General features: G+C 48.2%; 1 protein-coding gene across 3 annotated transcripts in view; it reads right to left on the bottom strand.

Moving 5' to 3' along the window:
• Positions 1 to 22935, bottom strand: part of EVPL (envoplakin) — a 56528-nt gene extending 33593 nt beyond the window's left edge. The window contains exons 1-2 of one of the 3 annotated variants that reach the window (XM_030534399.1): positions 21797 to 22935; positions 21129 to 21224 (exon numbers count right to left, since the gene is read on the bottom strand). In XM_030534399.1, coding sequence (XP_030390259.1) covers positions 21129 to 21214 — 86 coding nt within the window. In that variant the 5' untranslated portion in view covers positions 21215 to 21224; positions 21797 to 22935. Of the gene's footprint in view, positions 1 to 7644; positions 8211 to 21128 lie in introns of those variants that run through there. The other 2 variants (XM_030534400.1, XM_030534401.1) reach the window with 2 other exon arrangements.
• Positions 22936 to 24167: the final 1232 nt, after the last annotated feature.

The following is a 24167-nucleotide window of genomic DNA, read 5'->3' as shown; positions in this document are numbered from 1 at the left end:
ATTAGGGGGCTACTTCTTAAGGGCTGGGGATGGTTCAATCTGCATAAAGACTTGTATAGGGGTGGGGGTGCAGAGACACACACAGATGAGTAGCATGGGGAAAGTTTGGCCCCATAGATGTACATTACATTTCTTGGCTAGTTACATCTGTTTACTGGCTAACTTACACCCAACATGTAATACACCTCACCAATGAATCTGGACCAAGAACTTGTCTAGGTGGCAGCCGGTATCAAGCAGAGTGCCCCAAGGGTCGGTTCTCGGGCCGGTTTTGTTCAATATCTTCATTAATGATCTGGAAGATGGTGTGGACTGCACCCTCAGTAAGTTTGCAGATTACACTAAACTGGGAGGAGTGGTAGATATGCTGGAGGGTAGGGACAGCATACAAAGGGACCTAGACAAATTAGAGGATTGGGCCAAAAGAAATCTGATGAGGTTCAACAAGGGTAAGTGCAGAGTCCTGCACTTAGGACAGAAGAATCTCATGCACTGCTACAGACTAGGGACTGAATGGCTAGGCAGCAGTTCTGCAGAAAAGGACCTAGGGGTTACAGCGGGAGAGAGGGTGAACATGAGTCAACAGTGTGCCCCTGTTGCCAAGAAGGCTAACAGCATTTTGGGCTGTATAAGTAGGGGCATTGTCAGCAGATCGAGGGATGTGATCAGTCCCCTATATTCGACATTGGTGAGGCCTCATCTGGAGTCCTGTGTCCAGTTTTGGGCCCTATACTACAAGAAGGATGTGGAAAAATTGGAAAGAATCCAGCAGAGGGAAACAAAAATGATTAGGGGGCTGGAGCACATGAGGAGAGGCTGAGGGAACTGGGATTGTTCAGTCTGCAGAAGAGAAGAATGAGGGGGGGATTTGATAGCTGCTTTCAACTACCTGAAGGGAGGTTCCAAAGAGGATGGAACTAGGCTGTTCTCAGTGGTGGCAGATGACAGAACAAGGAGAAATGGTCTCAAGTTGCAATGGTGGAGGTTTAGGTACGATATTAAGAAAAAATTTTTCACTAGGAGGGTGGTGAAGCACTGGAATGGGTTACCTAGGGAGGTGGTGGAATATCCTTCCTTTGAGGTTTTTAAGGTCAGGCTTGACAAAGCCTTGCCTGGGATGATTGAGTTGGGGATTGGTCCTGCTTTGAGCAGGGGGTTGGACTAGATGACCTCCTGAGGTCCCTTCCAACCCTGATATTCTATGATTCTGTGATTCTTTTGTGAGAGTTGTACCTGCTTACACCAGAGCTGCATTCGGCCCAAAGGTGATACAAAAATATAATAGAAACTTACTTCCAGCTAACTAGATTCATTCAGACGTACATCTAGGCCAATACACAGAAACATACATTGCAGCAGTCAGAGATGTGGATCTGTCTGAGAAGCACATGCACTAACATGCATTGGACACCTACACACATACAGCGACAGATACGCACTCACACAATCAGCCAGAGGCACACACTCATTCATATGCTCAGACATGCCCATCATTACTGAAACTATAAATCAATGAATACAGGATTAGAACAAGAAAGCTGCCTGCCTGGGAGGGGCCCCACACTTTCATTTAAGTGCTCCACAGAGCTAAAGCAATGTGCCCACTCTGAGATGCCTTTCTAACTCATGCTCAATTCACACCAGCTCTCTCATTTCCCACTCAATCTGTTTGCTTCACCCCTTCTTTTTATTTCTCAAGAGTGTGGCACAGGCTGCGGTTTTCAGTATTGGCCTGAGAATCAGCAGCTCCTGATTCCCTCAGTGGTTTTGAGCAAGAGTCATGGCACCTCTGTGCCTCAGTTTCCCCCTCTGTTGGGGGGGGGGGGAAATGAGCCTGAGCTGACTCACCAGGGGATTGTGAAGACTAGTGTGTGCAAAGCTCTTGGAAAGTTGTAAAGTGGTGTTATTCTCTGTGTAGTTCAGCTCCACTTCCCAGGTGGGAAGTGCACTTTGTCACGTGAATCTCACCACCATGTGAGACATGCACACAGAGAATACATGCACAGCGTGTCTGTGGTAGCAAAATTCGTGGGATAAATTGCAGAACCCTGGGATAAATTGTGGAAGGTGCAGCTGTGGGCCTGTCCTGTGCACCTGGCTAGACAGTAGGGGCTGAGGGGGACTTTAGAGGAGCAACCAGCCAGGAGCCTGTCCCTGTTTCCTGCTTACTCAGTGCATGTAGCCACCAGGCTGTTTTTTCATTTTTCAATCCATTACACAAGATCCTCACTCTTCGCTGACACCCCTGGCAGCTCCCCTTCTCTGGAATGAGGAGGAGCTCCGAGAGCAAACACTTGAGCACCACCCAGGATTCCTGCCCTGGCTCTCTGCTCAGGGAGGGGACCATGACTCACTTGCCTTGCTGCATTCCGAGACAACGCAGTGAATGAATTCACTCGTTCCAAGTTCCACTTTTGCATTTCTGAGCCAGCTGATATGGGCAGGGGAAAGTCACCCTTGTCCTTCAGAATAACAGCCCTTGAGATGGGCCTGGGCTAAGCTCCACAGCTTAACAGCCTTGAAATTTGGGAGAGTCTGGATTTGGATCCAGAATTTGCACTGACCCCTATCTCGATACAATGGGCCAAACCAACACCATATGTCTGAATGCCACCTCCCTACCCCAAACTAGGGAGAAGTTCCCATCCAGATCTGAAGTTTACCTTTCATTAGAAGCTAGAATTTGCTCACGGACTGTGAGGGCTGGCCGAATCACAGACATTTTATTCTCGAGGTCATGGAGTATTATCTCCTTGTGTGCATTCAGGAAAACAGGAGGGGAGAAATCCAAAAGCCATCCTTCCTTGGGGGGGAGGGGGAACCACCAAGCCAGAATAATGGAAATTAGAGACCCAGCCATTTATCTAGTTCAACTGCTCCCAGCCCCCATATAGCAGAACTGTTCCCTACAGTGTACGTGAGAGGGCTCTGTACAGTCTGTTTAATGTCCCAAAGCCAAGAGCCTTGGGGCTCAGCCTCACCTGTGCTAGGTCTAGACTGCTTCTGCAGTTGATGGCTTTTGAGGCCCGGAATCAGGTGCTAGATGGGAGATCACCTGATCTTCAGAGAAGAGGTGCTGCATCCCATGAGAGAGATCTCCTGCTCAGTCATAGGAGCACAGATTTGCAGGGAATAGGAAGGCTACAGCAGGGGATTTGGTGTGAGAGAGAACCTGGGAAGGGGGCTCTCCACTCCAGCCAGAGAGAAAGGGCTGGCAGGAGTAGGCTGACCAGACAGCAAGTGTGAAAAATCAGGATGGGGCTGGGGGGTAATAGGAGCCTATATAAGAAAAAGACCCAAAAATCAGGACTGTCCCTATAAAATTGGGACATCTGGTCACCCTAGAGGTGTCACCTGCCATGAGAAGCAGGGGCAGACAGATGTCTTAAGGGGAAGATGCTTTAGGCACAGGGCCGGCTCTACAGTTTTCGCTGTCCCAAGCAGCACACTGAATTGTTGCTGTGGGTGGCGGGCGCAGTCCATGTGACGTTAGGGCGGCAGGTGTGTTTCCGTGGTGGCAGCAATTCGGCGGCAGCTTCTATGTTTAGCTGAAGCTGCCCGACAGATAAACTTAGAAGCTGCCGCTGAATTGCCCTCACCACGGAAATGCACCTGCCGACCTAAAGGCAGTCGGACTACCCTCTGCGGTAGCAATTTGGCACGCTGCTTGGAGGCAAAACAATAGGGACTGCCATCCCTTGCAGAATGCCGCCCCAAGCACCAGCTTGGAATGCTGGTGCCTGGAGCCGGCCCTGTTTAGGCAACACCAGGACCTGGCTTTTGGAAAGGCACTATTGAGTCTAACAAGGGGCTGCATGAACTATAGAGTCTGGGTTGATAGGATATGAGCCATGGTCGGGGACCCCAAGAAAGGGACACTGAAGCAGCGGATAGGCCTGACATCAGGGCAGATAAGCCCCTACTATGCAGCCCTTCCCTTGAGAGACCTTTCTACTAACTATTACATCTTACAGAAAGGCAATGCCGATTCCACTCCATCTGTGGTGATTACCCCTTTCAGATCCCCAGGTGTTACACTGCTATACACTCCTGGCTGACTGCTATACACTCCTGTGTTATACTGCTATATACTCATGGCATAACTCAGCCTTTCCCCAGAAGTCAGTCTCTCCAGGCCCTCCGGTTGCTCTCTTCTCCCCTGCTTCCATTTTGTCAATATTTTCTGACTACAGATGAAGCCTGGAGGATCGACTATCCTGGGGGCAGTCTTGCCATCCCCATATAGAGCCTAGCATTTATGGTCTAGGTGGAGGGAAGCCTGGAAGCGAGGGTCCTCATGCTGAAGAGCTAAGGGATGGACAGTGAGCCTGGAGAGAGACGACTTGGACTAACGAATGGAGCAGGATATTAGGAGGCAGGAACCAAAAAGTGTAGTCCTGGACAAGTCATTTAATCTCATGTGGTTGGATGCACCAGTGTTCCTGTTGGCAGAGGTTTATTTCCTCATCAGTGAGAGGGGATACTAATACTCCCCCCTCACATGGGAAGGCAAGGCCTAATGCTTTCAAGGGATCAAGCACTAATTATTCTAATTATTCTTTGGTTTATTCCCTAGGACACATCCCTTCTGCTGAGGAGGCCAATTAACCCGCTGGGATAGAGTCTTTTTCTTTCTAGCACAAACATGATCAGTTCCCCGCTCTTACTTTAATCTGTCCTGCTGCACTTTAATAGGGCTACAAGCACCATTCCTATTTCCCTCCCCCAGATTCCCCTATTAATGGACCATTTTCCTTGTAGTCCCAAGTGAAAGCTTCTGCTAATCTGCTTCATTCTGCATCTGGATCAAAGGAAGGGATGGATGCTGGAGAGCTCCCAAGCCTGCTCAGTGCTTAGCATCTCAAGAATAGGAGCCTCTCATCCATCTAATTCCCCTGCACACTGCATGGGCCTCTGCCTGCTGCATCCTGCTACAATTGGTAGCCCAGTCCTCCAAACCCTCCATAGGTCCTGCCTTAGTACCATACCATTCTTCTTGTTCAGATGTTGCTACTCCAGAGAGGTGGTAGGAACAGGACACCCAGAAATCAGTCTGTTAATACCCAGGATATGTTGGCAAACACCTGAAAAACCTACCAATTCCCCACACCCGTGGAAGCAAGCTCTATCAGACTAGATTCAATTCTACCTCCTTCTGTGTTTGAATGTGGTTGGTCACATATACAGCAACACCAGGCCTCCCCTGGGTGCTCTGAGTGGTCTAAGCACAGGGTTGGGAACCAGGAGACACTTAACTCTCACCAGGACATAGGACAAGCAATTTGACCTCTCTCCCTTAGTTTCTTCATTTCAGACAGAGGGATGACACTGACCAACCCCACAGGCTGAGGCTGGATTAGTTAACCTTTGTAAAACACTTTGATGGTGCCAGGCATTATTATTTATCAATAGGCTGCTGTCCTTAAATAAACCCCTGAGCAGCGTGGCTTGATATTCTGAGCAGGACAGACACTGTCCTGAGAATGGCTGCATGCCCCGCCACCCCACTCAGCACAGGAGGCAGGGCAAAGTCCTTGGCGTGACTTGTTACCTCAGCAGAGTTGCAGCTGGACACCATTTGGCCCAGAGTTTCTTACCGGGGAATAACAAGAGCAATCTCAAAATGAGACATTAAAATAGGTCTAGAAAAGCTTTAACAGCAGAAGTGACCAGCTGACAGGTATTTGGAATCACATCTCAGAGGTTTCAACACAGCCTGGTCTGGCTGACAAGGCCAAGGCCAAATTGCTTCACAAACAGGGTGAGGAAAAAAGACTTTAGAAATTTAGGCTAAAATACCCAAGCTGGGGGCCTCTAGGTTGGGATCTTACGGCAGAGCTTGGCCCCAATGGGAACCTGAGCTACAGAGGGGCTGAGAGTCTGCAGCCTCCATTGTCTTCACTATTAACTGTGGGTGCTTGGCCCCTCAAAGACTCAGGGCCAGTCTACACTGGCACCATTAAAGCCCTGCTGCGGCAGCACTTTAACATGGCTTGTGTAGTCACGGCAGAGTGCTGGGAGAGAGCCTCTCAGTGCTCTAAAAACCCCACCTCCACGAGGGCCGCAGCTTCCAGTACTGGTGCACTGGCTACACTGGCACTTTACAGCGCTGCAACTGTCACGCTTAGGGGGGCGTTTTTTCACACCCCTGAGCAAGACAGTTGCAGCACTGTAAAGTGCCAGTGTAGCCAAGCCCTTGGGCTGTTGCGGTAGGTGCCGAGCGATGGAGCAGGGGGCTAATGTGAGACAGTGCATTTGCAAATGTAGGATTTAGTTAAGTGCCTGTTTCTTTAACCTGGTTATAGGAGATTTGGGGCCCATACACACTGGCCAGCTGAATCAGGATACAACCAAATTTAACAACTGCTTTAAACACTGCAGTTGTCGGCATGTAGATGGGACAACTCGCTAACCCTGGATCTCAGCGCTCCCACTCTGCAGATCAGTTTTTCTGGTCAGGCCCCTTCTTGGGCAAACTGTGGCTGAGCTAATGTGTGCAGCCCTGTATTTGTGCTTCCTGTAGATCTACAAATCACCTTGCTTTGTGCTTCCCTCCCCTATGGCCAGGCTGGGAGCAGCGTTTAAAATGAATTCCAGCATCTGGAATAGGATTCTGAGAAAACGTGACAGAGTGAGGAGAGTGGCAAATAACCCTGAGGTGGGGTCTGCCATTGAGTAGGGGAAATAGCTCTCTTTACAAGATCTCCCTATCAAGGATGCCCAGGGAAGCCTGTCCCTAGCAGGAGCCCTCTGGCTTCCAGCTTAAAGACCCCGGAAAGATGTTTCTTTGCTTCTGCGTCTCAGCCCTCAGAGCACACCGATAGACGAGTACCACGACACTACTCTTCAGAGTGAAACTGAGCCTCTTACGGCCCGCAGGACTTAATCCATGCATGGTCTGCAAAGAAGCAACCTCTGCCACCCTATTACATGCCTTTAGCCAGGATGAATTATACCCACAATTTATAGCCCAGCCCAGCCCATCCACCTCCTGTTTAAGCTCAGCATTCCCCTGCTCTTGCCTGAATGAGTGCCAGCGGGACCCTTTGGTTTGAGTTCCTTTCCTGAAGGTTTTGACGTTCTCTTCTAGCTCCATCTCAGCTCATAAGGCAGCATCACCCCAGCACCCGCCACCTACCGATTGGGATATACAGTCTGGAGACACTGAAAATGCTACACTGAGCTATTAACAGGCCAGCTAAACCTTGATAAGCTGAAGTTCGTTGCCTGAGAACATCTCTTGGAAACAGGCAACAGCCATGTCCAGCTGCTGCCTCTTGCACTACAGCCTTCCATCCGCTTACCTGAATTAAGGTCATGCCTCCCCATTCCAGGTGGCTAATCACTGCAATATCTCACATGTATCTAGAGCTTTACAAACTAGATGGTGTCCAGACAAACCATGCAGCTACCTCTGGGGTTGAGTGCCAGGGAGACAATCTGCACAGCCGATGGAGGGAGGGGAGATTTTGGCTAAGTTTCTGGGCAATTCCGAAAGAGAACCTTGGTTGTTTAGGTTTCAGCAGGAAGACCTTCCCTCGGCTCTGCGCTATTCTGCACGTCCTCATTTATTCAGAGACCACCTCTTCCCTGGACACCTTTTCTCCCATCTGTGCTCGGAGAGGATCCAGGAGTCACACTTACTTGGTTTGCTTGATTGGAGGTAGTTTACTTGGGGAGCCCTTGCCCACTCCCTTGAACATCTTGGCAGGAATTGAGTTTCCTTCCTGGCGTCCGCAAAGCTTTTCAGGGCACAGCCTCTCTGCTCTAGTCTGCGGGGATGGAACGACAGGCTCCAGCTGGGAAGGTCTGATGCAGGTTAAAAGAGCAGTTTCTGGGTGGCTCCTCCCCAAGCCACCAGTGATCCAGAAGCAGGGATGGAGCCTGGTTTTAAAAATGACTAGAAAAACCAGTTTGTGGAAAGAGCAGAGCCCCGGAGGGGGGGCTGGCGACCCCGCCCTGCTTTTCAGAGGAATGTTCTTCTACACAGGCTATCTGGCACAGTCAGACACGGATTTCTCTCAGGTAGAGGGGAAGAACCCTGCCTCATCTTTAGCTTCAAACAGGATGAATCCAGCAACGCCGGTGCAGTTGATTAAATGTCAGTTCTAAGCTTGTAATTATCTTCCCTGCCAATTAGTAACTTCATCTATTGAAAGGAGGAAAGGGAAAGCAGCTTCCCAGTTAGGTAGCAATACCGGTGCCTTTGGACCTCTCGATCATTATAGTTCAATTACATAAGGAAAAGGAAGCAGGCGGTTTGGAGTCGTGTTCCCAGCCCTACCACAGACTCATTAGGTGAGCTTGGACAAGCAATCCAGCCTCTCAAAATGGGAGCTAATGCTCCTGCTTTCTCTCACAGGTACGGCAGCCATGCTACTTATCAGGGCAAGACCAGAGGGGAATGTATAGGCCAAGCCTCCCTTTTAAAGGGCTGTCACCCACAATGTGTCATGTACGCTACAAAAATCATACGTTTCAATCACAGCATCTGATCCTTTACTTCATTGCTGGAAAACGTACTCTCCTCTGATCAGCTGTTTCTTAATAAGGAGCATGGGGCATAAGGCAACAGCTAAATAGCACCCCTTAAAACCAGAACGGGTGGCAACCCCAACTCCCAGGAGTGCTGAGAAGCTGGAGTCAGTGTTTCTGAAGCACCAAAAGTGAAACAGAAGGGCACAGTATTATTCTAGTACAGGGCTCACCGTCACACTGAAAGGCCAGGTGTAATATAATTTAAAACATGGCTCCTGCTAAGCCAGTTAATAAAATGGATGGGGCAAAGGGTGTGGATGTGGGATTAAAATGGTTCAAAAAGGTGGGTTTTTTTTTTAAAATGATGTTCACCACTAGGACAAAGACGGTTATAGATTGGTTTAGGAGGAGCCATCGGATGCAATCCTGATCCCGCTGAAGTCAATGAGAGTTTTGCCATTGACTTTAATAGGGCCAGGATTTGTCCCCTGGTTCTTAGGCACAGCTAGCGTAAATTGGCCTTGGTAACATAATCCTTCCTTGAGCAACACAGTATACTATGGAGGCTGTGTACTCCCCCAAAAGACTCCACCCCAGCTTTTTATAATTTGTATTATAATAGCACCTAGGGGTCCCCATGCAGATAAAAATCCCATTTAGAGGCAGTGATACCTAGTGAATAGAGCCCTGGACTGGGACTTGGGAGAGCTGTGTTCTATTCCCATTCTGCCACTTGGCTGCAGAGTGACCTTGGTCAAGTCATGTCACTGCTCTGTGCCTCAGTTTCCTCATCTATAAGATGAGGCTAATGATACTCACTCACCTCCTTTGTAAAGTGCTTTGAGACTATGGATGATAAGATATTATTGGGCCAGGTGCTGCGCACACACCTAGTAAGAGCTAATCCCTGATCTGAGAAGCTTACAGTCTAAAATCGTGTCTCTTAAAAAAAGAAAATCTGAAAATCCACCAAAAGGGAAGATTTTTAAGGCATTTAGGGCCTGATTCTCCCATCTTGGACCTTGTGCTGTCACTTGCACTTGCACAAAGAGGGTGCAAAATATGATCGGACCCATGTGATTGCATTTTTCACCCACTTTCTACAAGTATCTTGGGTTAAAGTTTATACAAGTCAATGGAGACTCAGGCCCCTTGCTATTCAAGGGGTAAAACTAGGAGGAATGAGGGAAAATATGTACTACCAGAAGAACAGGCATGGGGGCGGGGTGGGGCAGAAATACAAAAAAATAGGTAGCTGGATATGCTTTCCAGGGCTGCTCCCCTCCCAGAATATTTTCACCTTTAATCAATCATCACGTGTCAGTTGGGAATGCAGAGGTAGAAATTCCTGATCTGCTGGCCTTTAAGTTACTAAAATGTTTCTATGTCTCTCCACCACACATTCAACAAAATGCCCTGCACTTTTTCTTCCCAGCTGGATCCAATCTTGGACTGAGCTCTCTTTTAAAGTAAGCCTCTTGACGAGAGAACAGCCCTATAAACACCTTTCTGCTCCAGCGGCAAGAAGCGCCTGTCCCATGCACAGCGTGGGAGAAAGAGAAACACAGGGCTAATCTCAGAATTGGTGCAAAGAATTACAAGCATCTCAGCCGAGTGCTCTTTGCCAGCTAGGTTAGGGTGTGGCACTGATCGGAGAGAACAGCAAACCATGCTCTAGTGTGTAGTTACTAGAGCTGTTTTCAGTGGCAAGAATGGGGACCTGGCCATGTGCTGAATGGTTAGTCAGAGAGAGGTGCTGCCTTTGAGCCAGGTGGCAACTGGTAAAGATATTGATATAATGTTTTGGTTAACAAACAAGACTTCTGCTTGTACTGCTTGGAAGAGGAAGCCTTTTCCTTTGTGAGCCCCAGTGAATGCTGAGTATTAATACAGCAGGTTTAAGACAAACGAAAGGAAATATTTCTTCACACAATGCACAGTCAACCTGTGGAACTCCTTGCCAGAGGATGTTGTGAAGGCCAAGAATATAACAGGTTCAAAAAAGAACTAGATAAGTTCATGGAGGATCAATGGCTATTAGCCAGGATGGGCAGGGATGGTGTCCCTAGCCTCTGTTTGCCAGAAGCTGAGAGTGGGCAACAGGGGTGGATCATGTGATGATTACTGTTTCTGTTCAGTTCCTCTGAAGCCCCTGGCACTGGCCACTGTTGGAAGACAGGACACTGGGCTAGATGGACCATTGGTCTGATGCAGTATAGCCATTCTTCTGTACAAATCCTGGGGCTGGATTCTGTATGAACAGCCACTGCACAGGTGTTTGGAAAGAGTCCAAGATGAAGAAAGGCGACTGAGGCCGCTGGAAGCCACAGCAATACACATGGTTACAAAGAACTTCTCACCAGGGTATTATTTTGCCGTCCTTAGTGAAGGATTGCTAAGCACTTAGCCTCTATTCAGCCTCACGCCATCCCCGGGAGGTTTGTATTATCCTCAGTCTCAACTGCAAAAAGTAAGCGCCGAGAGATTAAAGGGTACACGGTGCTGTCTGTGCACAGGCCTGTGTCGGAGCAACATGATCCCTTCTCTTGCTGAGAGCCCTTGGAACGGAGCAACTTGCTCCCCTGGCACAGCAGGCCAGTGCAGGGGGAAGAGGGCCATGCCTCCTCTTCCTCATGCCCTGTGGGTGATTTACACCACTGGGAGCACATGGAAGGATGAGCCTGAAATTCTTCCTGGGCCTTGAGTGGTGCACACCTGAAAAGAGGGAAGTTCCTGCTTTGCCCTCCGCCCACTTCTGGTGTGGGTCAGTCTGTCTCTTGCTCACACTGAATTCCCACTGAACCCAACAGTGACTCCCACTACTCGCAAAGGACCGTATGGCTCAGTCAGAGCAAAGGTTGGTAGAACCAGGCCCTTAGACCCAGCTCCTCAAAGGTATTTAGGGCCCTAACTCCCATTGATTTCCATATCATCAATATCCATCTTTGAGGAGTTCCCCCACAGTGAATCGGTGATGGAACCAGGGATAGAGCAACTCCCCCCATTCTTCCATCCTCAGTCTTATCTATCCACCACTATTTTCCTCTTAATTATGCCCCATTCTGCCATTCTTACCCTCCTCTTTGGGGGTAGGCAAATATTTCTTTCCTTTGGCTAGTATCCCTCATCTGCTGCAGGGAGTGTGAAGAGACCTGGAGGAGAAAGGTGGCAGCAGTTCTTTTCATGAGAGATCTTTAGTCTTTGGCCTTCTCACCTGTGGCTGGTGTAGCCCATTTCCCTGTTCTGTGAAATCTAGTTTTGACATTGGTAAAATTGCAGGTATATTTAGTGGTTATGGAAGCAAAGGGCTGAGAGCAGGGGGAAGATCCAGGTCTGTTGGGGACTGGGTGTGAGGTATTGGGAATGGTCCTTTCAATTGGTTTAGCTTCCCTCCCCAGGAAGTCTTGGGGAGGGAGGCTGCAGTAGCCCCTGTCCTGGTAGGTGGAGACAGTTGGAACCTCATGACAGAATACAGAGAATCTCATTCAAGCACAGAGGGGGCAGCGTGATTACTGAACAGTACCTTGGGCTTACACCATACAACAGCACCTTACATCACTGTGCCAAAAGCACCTCAGGTCCTGACCTGTATCAACCAGTGCTGATGAAGTTAAGACTTTCTGGGCAGCTGCAGTGGTTTGGTTATATGGCCTTGGACCAGAGAGGGACAAGGAATTGTTAATGCACATTTTTATGCTCTCGTAAGGTCTAGAGGCTCAGCCCACCTTGGGATCCTATTCTGGTAGATGCTGTGCAAACAGAAGGTGGCATGGTCCTTATTTAGGAAGGAAACACAAGCTTGGTTTTTGGCTTGTGAGCCAAGCAGATCTTGACCCCACTCTTCCACAGGTGAATTATCCCCTTGCCACCGAAGTGCACAGGGGGTGTCTAAAATCAAGCAAGGGAAGCTGCTGTATTAGCTGAGTGCCTTAATTGCACATAAGGGCTGAGGGCCTGGGTTCTCCTGCCACTGTTTTTATGGTTACATCTCCACCATGGCAGAGCCACACCCCCAGGAAGCCTTACAGCTGCAGGTGTGCGAGTGCATTCCGGAAGTGCTGAAGCCCAGTTCTCAGGAAGAGAGGCTCATTTCCAAGGCACAGCACTGTGGGTGGGGTTAGGACAACTGGCTGAACAGGTACAGCTGTAGTACCTGTAATTTCCTGTGCAGTGGGCAGAAACCGTTGTAGGCTGCACCGGTTCAGTAGGCCCTGACCTACCGTAACTCTGCACAAGTGTGGCGGACAGACCTTGTAAACACACCAGTTCCACTGCCAGGGCCGGCTCCAGGCACCAGCTGAGCTAGCAGATTATAAAGGGTGGCATTCCATTCAATCCTAGAGTGGCACAGCTGCCCTTTCCCCCCCTTTGTTTGGTTCACCACTCTAGCTGCCCTGTAGGGGCTGTGGCGGGGAAGAGGGGAGCACCCTGCTGGGAGCAGGCTGCGTGCTCCATCTGCCCCAGCCAGAGCCAGATCTGCAGCAAGCTCAGCAGCCCGTGGCTTTCCCTCCCCACCAACCTTCAACTCACCTGCAGATGGGAGCAGTGTGGAGCCCTCCCTGCAGATGGTGTGGTGGGAGGGGCCAAGTGGCAAGCACCCTGGCTGAAGGAAGCCCTGGGCGCCCCCCTTCTCTCTCTCCCCCGTTCCCTCCCCCCACTAGGTGGGGCACACACTTCACTGCCTGGGGCATGTCTGCAGCACAGGGAGTCCCACTAGCCAGCGCGGCTGGGGGAGGCAGCCGCGCGCTGCTAAGTAAGTGGCACCGAAAGTTTTGCACTGGTTCTGGCCACCCTCCATGTTTTTTTTTTTCCCTTCGCTACTCTGGCCACCCCACACATTGTTTTTTGTTTTTGCTTGGGGCGGCAAAAAGCCAGAGCCGGCCCTGTCCACTGCTGGCTGTGGGCACAAGGCAGCAGGCAAACACTCTAAGCTCCAAGTGTCTTCCTGCAGCATCTTTCCCCCCTCCTATAGATAGTACCATAGCACTGTTGGGGGATGTTTGACATCAGGCAGTAGAATTGGTTCAGGCACAGGGAGTCCAGGGCCAAACCCTGCATGGAGGTTTGCCACTTTCTGATGCCAATCGTCTCAGAAGTGGTTGAACATTTAATAAGCATAGCAGGGAGGGCACTGGTGAAGATAAGTCGGCCAATTGGTACCAGCATATCCTACCCAAACATGGCAAAGTCCTGCCATCTCTCGGAAGCAGAGCATGATGGGGTGCCTGCCCCAGACTGGGCTCTAAGAGGTTAAGAGAACCCCTGGGGAGGCTGCACCAGAGACAGTCAATTAGAGAGGGGCTGTGAGGAGCAGCCAATCAGGGCCGGGCTGACCCATATAAGAAGGGCTGCAGCACAGAGCAGCTTCAGTCACTCCCTGGAGCTTGAGGAGGAAGATGGAGTGAAGACAGCAAACACCCTGGACAGAGCAGGGCTGCTGGCAGAGAGCCAGGGAGCTAAAGGCAGCTCCTGGTGGGCTGCAGAGATCTGCAGGCTGAGGCCCTGAGACAAGTGGCTTTGGGGAAGTGGCCCAGGGAAATTTACAGAGTAGTGGGCAGGGCTAGGTCTCCCTCTGTGAGGAAGTACCTGGACTAAGAAAATGAGACACTCCCCCGGAAGGGGGGAGCACAGAGTGCAGCACAGCTGGAGGGCTGTGTCATGAAGAGGACACTGAGGTCCTGGCAATGACATGTGCCCCTAGAACAGAAGTTAGAGCAGTGAGATACTACCAGAACAGAGCACCCTGGCTCGCAGAGCTGACCCCGGGACATCCAGCAGGGGGTGCCTCAGTGGAGAGTCCCACCCCATATCACATACACAAAAGCAACCCTGGACTAGAGCGGGGAACAGCTCACTTCTATGGAGGGTTAGTCTGCTGGTTATATTGCAAGTTGCTTGGTATTCAAATATGCTGAAACAGTCCTAAAACAAGCAGTGCACTGGCTCTTCCAGACCGCGTTGATACCTCAGAGGTATCAGGGAGCGTATTGGCTCTCTGAATTTGCTGGGATTGGTACCGCTGCCCTCCACCAGGAAGTGCCTGCAGAGGTTCTCAATGATGGAGCTACAGTACTTCCATTTTTATTGGGCCTTCAAGGATAATAATCTCAGTGCTTTACATAGCTAGTGATAAGCTTTATCCAGCAATCTCCATTAGAATGTGAGAACGGCCATACTGGGTCAGACCAAAGGTCCATTGATCTAGCCCCATATCCTGTCTTCCAACAGTGGCCAATGCCAGGGAATAGCAATTGTTAATACATCTAGTGTTCTGTGTACACACAGTAGAGCTAGCCAGGAAATCTTATTCCTGACCCCATGAGAGTTCAAGACTGACTTTCTTCCCCCTCCTCTATTTTAATCCAAAAGTTGAAATCTCAGACATTTTGGTGACCAGATAACTTTGCTCATGGAGTAAGATACTACTCAATGCGAGTCGTCTCGATGACTTCAGTAGGACTCTTCATAGAATTAGGGGCTACTCACCAGAGTAAGGTAACCGCTTCTAGTCCTTTGACCCCAAAGGGGCAGGGGGTAGTTCAGGAGTTCAGTGGATCCCAGGGACAGCAGCACAGGTGCTGGGAAAAAGAGCTGACAAAGCAGAACGGGCTAACAGTTGCTGGGAAAAAATGAGGTGATTGGAGCACTGAATCTGACCAGCCACTGTAACACCAGGGCATGGTCCTCCTCCCCTCATTGCAAATCAGAAGCAAGGCCAGCAAGGGCAACGGAGTTACCCTGGCAGAGGCTGATGCAATCAGACCTGTTGTCTAATCTATAGGACACCTGTTTACAATGAGGACACTTTTCAAAAGCACTGGCATGAGCGAGGCACTAGAATCCTACTGAATTTCTATGGCACTTGGGCTAAAACTCTCTAAAGCTCCCACATCACCAGGTGCTGGTGTCCCCATTTCTGCCAGCTTTGCAAAGTTAAACAGATGCCAACCCTGGAGCACAGCAACTGCCTGCAGTGCCTCTCATTTCTCCTCCCTTTTTGTCCCCGCGGTACTGTTTTCATTCAACCCAACAGGAACTCTTACAAACTAGCTCTAAGGGCAGCCAATCTATTAAAATTGCTGCACCGGTAAGAAAACAGGACACTTATTCTTTTTCTCTGTCCTGCCATCATTATGCAATTTAGTCTCCAAATGCTCAAGTCATTTCTTTTCCCCCCTTTAACGATTGGAAAGTCCAGCAGCAGCAGCCGCCCTATGGGACATAAAGACTTAGGAGATTGCAGGATTGATTTATTCAGTGTTCTGAGCAGCATGAAAGTGACTGAGCGCAGTGCTTTGATTTCTCTCAAGCTGATCAAATGCTGGACTAAGGACACAGCAGAGTTTTACATGGTTGCAAGACAGACCCCCAGGGATGGATTCAGCCTGGAAATTGAACTAGCCTTCTTCAAAGACAGTAGTTCCTCTGGTGAAGTTCAATGTCTCAGTACAATTAAGTGAAGAGAAAGGCAGACTTAGAAGATTGAACTTCCCGCCACCTAATTTAGCTGCACTTTGCAGGCCTATTCTAACCCCCAAGGCCGGCTTCTATTGACTTCAGTGGAGCGCGACCCTACACAGCAATGAAGTCAAGCTTTATTGCAAGCTGGATCAAACTTTTGGGCCCTGAAGAGTCTTTTCCAAACTCCAAAAGGAGCAGAATCCCTTCAAGCTGTGTTCTTTTAAGGCTCTGTGGCTCATCTGCCATGTAATGGGCGCTTTGCTTGTTGGTACTGGCTGCAGATGGGTATTCGTTGGGTGTGCCCTTGTATCCCTCCCCCTTTCAAAAAAATGATTGGAGTCTGACAGACTGGCCAGCACTGCAGGTTATAACAAGAGAACAGTTTAATGCTTTGCACAGGATTCAGCCAGCCTCAGATCCTCCCTTTCTAAACTTGCACTTGAAAAGACAAGGCATAAAAACAAAAACCAACAAAGCCGTCTGTGGATGCAGAGCGTATGACACTGGATACAGACCAGCTATTGCTCTTTCACTCCAAAACCTGTTCAGTGGAACCACCAAATCCTGCTTCTTCACACAACAAAATTGTTTCCAACACCCCATCAGTGGCACAATCCAGCCTTCTAGGCAGCCTACCTCTAATGCCTAAAGGCATCAGAGCCCTTCCACATTCTTTTCCCAGCACATCTCATGCACCCCCTGCTGTTGGCTCACTAGGGCTTCCCTCACTCTCCTCCCACTCTAAGCCGTTGAGGCTGTAGCCAGGACATGCACCTGAATTCTCCATAGCTCCTTGTGCCATAGCCTGATTATTCTTCCCCCATCAGACTGCAAGAAGCCACACTCTCTGCCCTCACTTAGGATGCTGCAATAGTGCTGAATGAATCCAGTAATATGTTGTACATCTACAGAGGCTTGCAGCAAAGGATCTACCATCACTTTGGACAATTTGCCCCTATTTAAATTGCATTAGATAGTGCCTGCCTGTATCACTTGGCTTGGCATTAGTTGACCAGCTTGCTTATGTGAACTGTCCCATGAACTTGGTAAAGAGATCTGCTCCAATCAAGGTATGACTTAAGCCAATTAACCACACAACGGGAGAGAGAATTAAATCTTTAGGCCAGATGTCCATGCATGCCTCAAGCCAGTTAGTGCAACATTCGTGTGCATTGGAAGGCAAACGAAGTAAAACAAAAATGAAAAGTGCACTTCAAAGGAGGAAGTTGGCATTAGGATTATTCTGAGACAATCTGTGAAATCAATACCCTTTTATAGACCTGATGCTTTCCAACAACAGACAAGAGCTACGTATTACTATTTATCTAGCGCTTTTCATCACTAGATCTCAAAGCACTTTACAAAGGTCAGTAGCATTAGCTCCATTTTAAAAATGCGGAAATGGAGGCGGGGGGGTGGGATGCGATTTGCCCAAGGTCACCCAGCAGGTCAGTGGCAGAGATAGGAATAGAAGCCATCTCTCAAATCCCAGTCTATTGTGCTGTCCACTAGGACACACTGCGTTCTCCATAGAGGAGACTGGCCTAAGCATTCTTTGAGGAGGTTATGTCAAGCCTGCAGATAGGCCAGGAAGGAATAAACCAGCCTGCAGCCAGTTCCATGCTGTGGAAAGACGGATAGTAGCTTAATCAGGTACTGACGCATAGCCATCAGAAAGCAAGATGTAGTCTCACTCCGACATAGATTTTGCTGCAAAGAAAACAGAAATACAGGAGCTACTGGGTAGCCCCTGTTGCTCTGCCCAATCATGAGACACACAAAGGCACTCACAATGACGAGGAAGTTCTGGAAATGTGGCTCCATGGGGTAACCCAGTGGGGATCAGCTTTTCCAAGAGAATATGGGCCTGACTTGAATAGTTTATAGTCTAATAAAAAGGGCAGCAGTTGAAGGAAGGGAGGGCATGGTGCTATCATGGCTAAAGAGGCCCCCGTTATTAAGGACGGTTTTGAAGGAAGAGTCTAAAATGTTTATAACAAACATGATAGATCAAAGCCCAGAGTGCAGAGAGAATGGAACCGCATGTTCCTTCGTGACTATCCATGGTAACAAACCCATTATTGAATGCAATCCAGTATCAGCTGATTGCTTGCCTCTGTAGCCCTCCACCTGCTCCCCTCCCTCCTCACTGCCTGGGAGAACTGCTAATGGACAAACACATGCGAGAGAGCAGGTGGCTCTCACTAGCACTCGGAGGGAGCAGAGGGAGGGTTAATTACATCCTTGTGCACACTAGGCCCAGGGTTGGAGTCCAAAAGTGGTTTACTGGGAGGGGAAGTTAGTATTTACTGAGATTTGTTAACTTTTAACAGCTGAGTTCCTGTGGGCACAGATAATACAGAGGAAAAAATACTCCCATGGGTGTCTCCCTCAGGGCTCCTTCTCCATTCCTGTACTGCTGGGCACAGGTCAGAGAAGGATGACTAACGTGACATTTTTACACTTAAACTCAGGATGCCTAGAGTTAATAACGTGAGTCACACAGGGATGCATGTCCTATACATGTGCACTTCCAGTGCCTTTCACTTGAGGCCCTCCAAGTGCTTTCCAAACAGTGGAACCTAAGGAGGAACTCAGCCTTCCCATTTTCCAAATGGGGAAATGGAGGGACAATGAGGTTCACGGCTTGATTTTTAATGGCTGCTGCTAAAGGGCTAATGATTGCATCATATCTCAATGGCAAAGAAATAGACAATAATTCATCCCCTGCCTCCCAGAACTGGTGTTCAGTCACCCCAGACTTCAGTTGTTTCTGGTTAATTCATGGCTTTGCCTAGGAAAATAAAGCCCCTGATCATCCTCTTCTCAGAGCAGAATGCAAACATTCAAGACATACGCATCTACCCTTAGTACATCTCCTCCTAGGGTTTAAATCAGGGTTCTCAAACTCAAATGACCATGAGGGCCACATGAGGACTAGTACATTAGCCCAAGGGCCGCATCACTGACACCTCCCCCTCACTGACCTTGGCCCTGCCTCCACTCCACCCCTTCCATGAGGCCCTGCCCTGCCTCTTCCCACCCCTTCTCTGCCCCCTATTCCAACCCCTTCCCCAAAAATCCCACCCCAACTCCATCCCCTCCCTGCCCCCAGGGGGTGCAAGAGGAGTGTAGGGTATGGCAGGGGCTCAGGGCAGGAAGTTGGGGTGTGGGGTGCAGGAGGGATGAGTGGTGCAGCAGGGGGTCAGGGTGTGGCAAGGGCAGGGGGTTCAACTGCAGGAGCAGCGGGCTCTGGCCCGGCATACACCAGGGGCAGACAGGCTCCCTGCCTCTTCACTCCAGGAAGGAGCTGGAACATGGGGGAGCAAGGGCACTGTGTGTGTGTGGGGGGGGGCACCCAGCATCTCCCATTGGCCAGGAACAGGGAACTGTGGCCAATGGGAGCTGCTGGGGGCAGCACCTGAAGCACCAGCACCACACAGCCCTGTGCCTCTCTTCCCCCATGTTCTTTCTACTTCCTGGAGGGGCATGGGGGCAGGGCAGGCAGGCAGCCTGCCCTGCCCCCGGTGCGTGCCAGGCCAGAGCCGCTCTAGGTAAATGCTGGTGGAGTGGGGGGGCCCACAAAGGGCTCTCAGGCTGCAGAAAATAACCTCACAGGCCACATGCAACCTGCCTGTTTGAGACCCCTGGTTTAAATAGTCACACTGTCACCACCACCAACGGGTGTGTGCTTCCCACATTGACCACGGGGTTGGGAGCCAAAACCCCGGAGTTCTAATTCTCACTCTTTGGCCCTGGGCAAGTGACAATCTGTCTCAGTTTCACCATCGGTACAAGGATACCTTTACCTGCCCTGCAAGAAGAACTATGAGCAAGCTTATTTGCAAAGTGAGTTATCCTCTCAATGACTATTCTCAACATGGGTGTCTAGATGTGGATTGTGACAGTGAATTCTATTGTCTAGAGACCACAGGACATTCTTCTTTGAAAACAGAAATATACCTTTTATAGTATGATGCAACCTTAAATCAGTGGAACTGGAGCAAAGTGGATACAACTCCCCTCAGAGGAATTGGTGTAATACCCAAAGACACTTGCACATTTTGCAACAAATATTGAGTTTGCAACCTATCCTTCTGTTCTCAAAATCCATGTCTGGATTATAGTGAATTATGTCAATCACGTGAGAGAAAGCAGGAATTTAGAAAACTTTTACCCTGCTTTACGTGACCAGCAAAGGATCAATTTACACAGAAGTTGGGAGAAACATTCAGGAGCACAGTTGAGGACAGGCAAGACTACCAGCCCCATAACAGTCAAACTGATACTGCACTTGTGCCCTAATATCATTGGTATCCGAAATGCCACAGAGGGTAGGGGAGATTGGAGCATTGATTCTACACTGGTGAAGAACCAAGACACTGCTATTTTGACTACAAGCAATATGGGTCTTTTTTCTGGCTGTGTAGAGCAGCTAGCCCAATGTGGTCCTGATCCATGACTCTGGCTTCTAGATGGTACTGCACTAATAGCTAGTAATCAGCCAACAATTGGGATAGCTTTGCATCAGGACAGGAAAGCGGAACACAAAAATCTCTATGGGAGGCAGGCACACTTAAAAAAAACAAACCAGCAAAAACCAATCCAAAAGAACACACTTTTTGCTGAACCTGTTCTTAGTCCAATGAGTGAAACATGAAAGGAGAGGTTTGTGCACAGGAGAGGCTGTATCACAAACCTGTTCCACAGTACCTCTCCCTCTGCATATTTTTTACTATTTTGGTTCTAGGTGAGGCAGCAAAGAAAAACAATTTGCAGAGAAGACTTTGAACTAGGGCTAGCTGGAAAACAAGAATTCTCTCTCATGAAAAGCTTTGAGGCTTTGACAGTTGACCACCAGACCCCTTTTTTTTTTTTTTTTTTTTGTGAAACACCCCCAATAGCCATTAGGCTCTGCCTGATTGAAGACTTGAACCTGGGTCTTTCACATCCCAGGTGGGTGGCCTAATCCCTGGGCTATTGGCTACTCTGGAGTGAGCTTCTGTCTCCCGCTCCAGAAATTCCATCCTGAACTGGAGATCTTCCTATGGAAAATTGTCAAAATAATGTTTCAATTTTTTATAAAAAATTGAAAAAATAAAGAGTACCTCTTTCCAACAAAAGCATCTAGTAAAAATCCCGAGCCAGCTCTATTTAGGCCCCATGATTCTTTGCATGAATGTACAAACCTTTTCTGCCGGTAGTTTCCTTCCAGAGCAGAGTTCTCCATTGCCTCAGAGGGAATTACATTAGGCGGAGATAAGCTGCTCCACATGGAAATCTGACTGTAAACGGGGAGGGAGTGGTATAGATGGTTAGCAGGAGCAAGTTAAGGTAGTCCATTTATGAGCAGTAGCTGTCTTGTCATGTCAATTCCTAACCAGCCTTTAATCAGATGGGCTGGAGCTATGCTCCTGCAGTCAGCAGTGCTCACTAGTACCAACTCTATTTCCTCAATAAAACACAGTGAGAGGGAGGGGAAGAGTAATCATTTCAAACAACTACTGATTGTTCCATGCAACTGAAACAAAGCACAAGGGAAAGAGGAAGTGAAGTACGTAGCACACAAAGCAGCAGTCTAGAAATCCTGTGGAGGAACAATTGTTCTCCCATTCACTCCAGTACATTTCAAATATCATTGCTACACAAGAACCCGCAGGCTTTTATTGCAGTATTCGCCTCCCCAATCAGAAAGGCCCTCACCATTCAAGCGTGGTTTACTCCCCTAACAGACTTTGATGAAGGTATAAGCCAAGGGAAAAAGCTGAGTCTCAGCAGACTAAGGAATTTGGGTTGGCCTTGAGGTCATCTGCCTAGATTCCACTGATTTCCCTTTATTAGTAGATTGTCTTCTCACCTTTAATTTTCCTCATGCTTCTGATGAGCGTGGAACTCGCTTGTGGCTGAGCGAACAGGCAACATCCCTGAGGGCTGCAACACCATTCCACGGGCGGACACTGGGTGTAGAAAACCACCTGCTACTCTCAAGGCTGCGACAATAACTTGTGCTCGGGTCGCATGCATTCCCCCAAAGCAGGTTCTTACGTGAAAGCATACTGCCAGTTGCTACTACTCTTAAACAGCCAATCCAATCCCAGATATAGGACAGGGATGACTACATGGAGTCAATATCAGAGCTCAAGTCTAAAACTCTGAAGTTGCCACATCATTGGATAAAAAACCAAGATTTCAGTTTGGAGCATAATTCAAACATAGCTGGCAGTTTAGACTCCTTGCCAGTCCAGTAAGGCTGGTGAAGAGTACTGTGTCCTCTAGACAACAGCACGCAAACATGTAAGCTAATAAAGGCTTGTCCAGAAAGTTGGATAAATACACGTCTACGTTTCTGATCCCCAGCAGTTGATCCAAGTAGCTCTGTAGCACCAGCAGCTCTCTTCAGCTGTAAGTGAAATGTGACAGGGTTCTCTGCATTCTTGGAGAGCAGAAATACAGAAGTTGAACCAGCTGGCAACTGTTCTCCACCCCAAAAACCCTCTTCCTTCCTTTTAAACAAACTAAGGAATTGGTTTGGCCTGGACTTCTGGGTGCAAGAATGAACTTCAGGGGTTAACGAAGCTGAACTAACTTCTACAACCCATTCCTTGGGCAACAGAAGACAAAACAGTCAACACCTTGTTCATCACAACCAGTGATCATGTCAGATCAGGCCCCAGCAAATAGGATGACCAGACTAGGAGCAATCAGAACAATAAATGTTTTCATACATGGAACACTCACCTTCCAAATGATGTCCTGTTAAAGAGGCTCTGTTCTTTGCCCCTAGCATATTCAGATCGGGATTTTCCATACCATATCAGAACAATGACCCACCTAACCTCATCTCTCACCTCCAAGACTGACCATCACAAGAGACATCAGTGAAAGGTGCAACACTCCTGCAACAAGACAATACCATAATCTGTCCGGGGGGAAACCAGGCAGTTCCAGTAGTTATTATTCATGCCTTGTTTTTTTTAATTGTAAGGAGTTTGTCTCAGTGAATTAAGAGCTCCCCAGGTTAATAACTGTACAAAACTTCATTTCTTTTAACCACTTTTAAAAATCTACCTTAAATTCAGCAATATTCCCCTTGCTATTGTGTTGAGAAAAAGTAAAATGAAGCCTCCTAATTGAGCGTCTCTATGCTATCCATTCATATACCTGTGTCACCTCACTTCTCTTTTCTCAGAAAAGTCCTGAAGCTTTTAAATCTCTTTTTATGGATGCTGTTCCAGATCTGTAGATTTCCATTGGCCTCTTCTGGAGCTTTCCATTATTACTAGATCCCTTTTGAGACAGGGTAATTAGAGATGAAGATTGCCTCCAAGAGGCAGATGTTCCATTAAGATTTTTATAAATAAAATAGCATCTATTATTCTCCATCCCTTTATTATAACCCAGCATTTTGTTCCTCTTGACTGATCAGCAGTTTTCATTTCACCCTTTATATTATACATTTCAATGGTTGCTTTAAGCATAATAGATTTTTTCCAGCCAACAAATAGATGGACAAGGATAAATGCATGTAGAATTAAGGTTCCTATGTTAGCCTTTAAAATCTTAATACATGTAAAGATTTTGCATGTGAAGTGTATTCTTCCCTACTAACAACTATCCTGAAGTTTTGTCTGGGAATTAGGTTGTACAATTTCAGTCACTCCGTTATTGCAAAGATATTAAATCCTGCAAAGTGAACTTGCAGTCTAAATAAAAGCAATTCACCAAACAGCTGTGTTGTGTGCAGAACAAGTTTACCACTGGGGCCAGCAGCTAGTTTGTAAAACATTAAGCTTTGCTCTGAATCACAGGAGCCTTTACTATCTTTGATAAGAGAGCTGAAGAAAAGGTTCACATGCCAGGTTCATTAATATCGGAATTTGAATTCAGCTTTTTGCTCTGGATGTGCAAGCATTGTGAAGGCTTGGCAATTGACCACAGCTGACCAACTTACTCCTTTTACTCACTGCTGAGCATTCTGGCCCTTCCTTGCAGATGCATCAGACCCTCTATCAAAGACTGCCACACTAGTTTCCCTACGACCAATACTGTCAGACCTTTAGGCAGCAGTTCCAAATCCAGCCTTCGTGCTAAGAACTTCAATAAATTTAACACAATCTGGTTTTCATCTTGACAGCAGTTACTAGCTACTCAAGGGAAAGCGGTACATATTTTTACTATCTTTGGATATTTTCCTAGCACTTCATCAGTTTCTTCTGCATCATTCAAAA

This window comes from Gopherus evgoodei, chromosome 15, assembly GCF_007399415.2.
Source record: "Gopherus evgoodei ecotype Sinaloan lineage chromosome 15, rGopEvg1_v1.p, whole genome shotgun sequence".
In the NCBI taxonomy this organism is placed as follows: Eukaryota; Metazoa; Chordata; order Testudines; family Testudinidae; genus Gopherus; species Gopherus evgoodei.
Note: the sequence above shows the minus strand (reverse complement) of the source record. Positions and strands in the feature narration are given on the sequence as shown.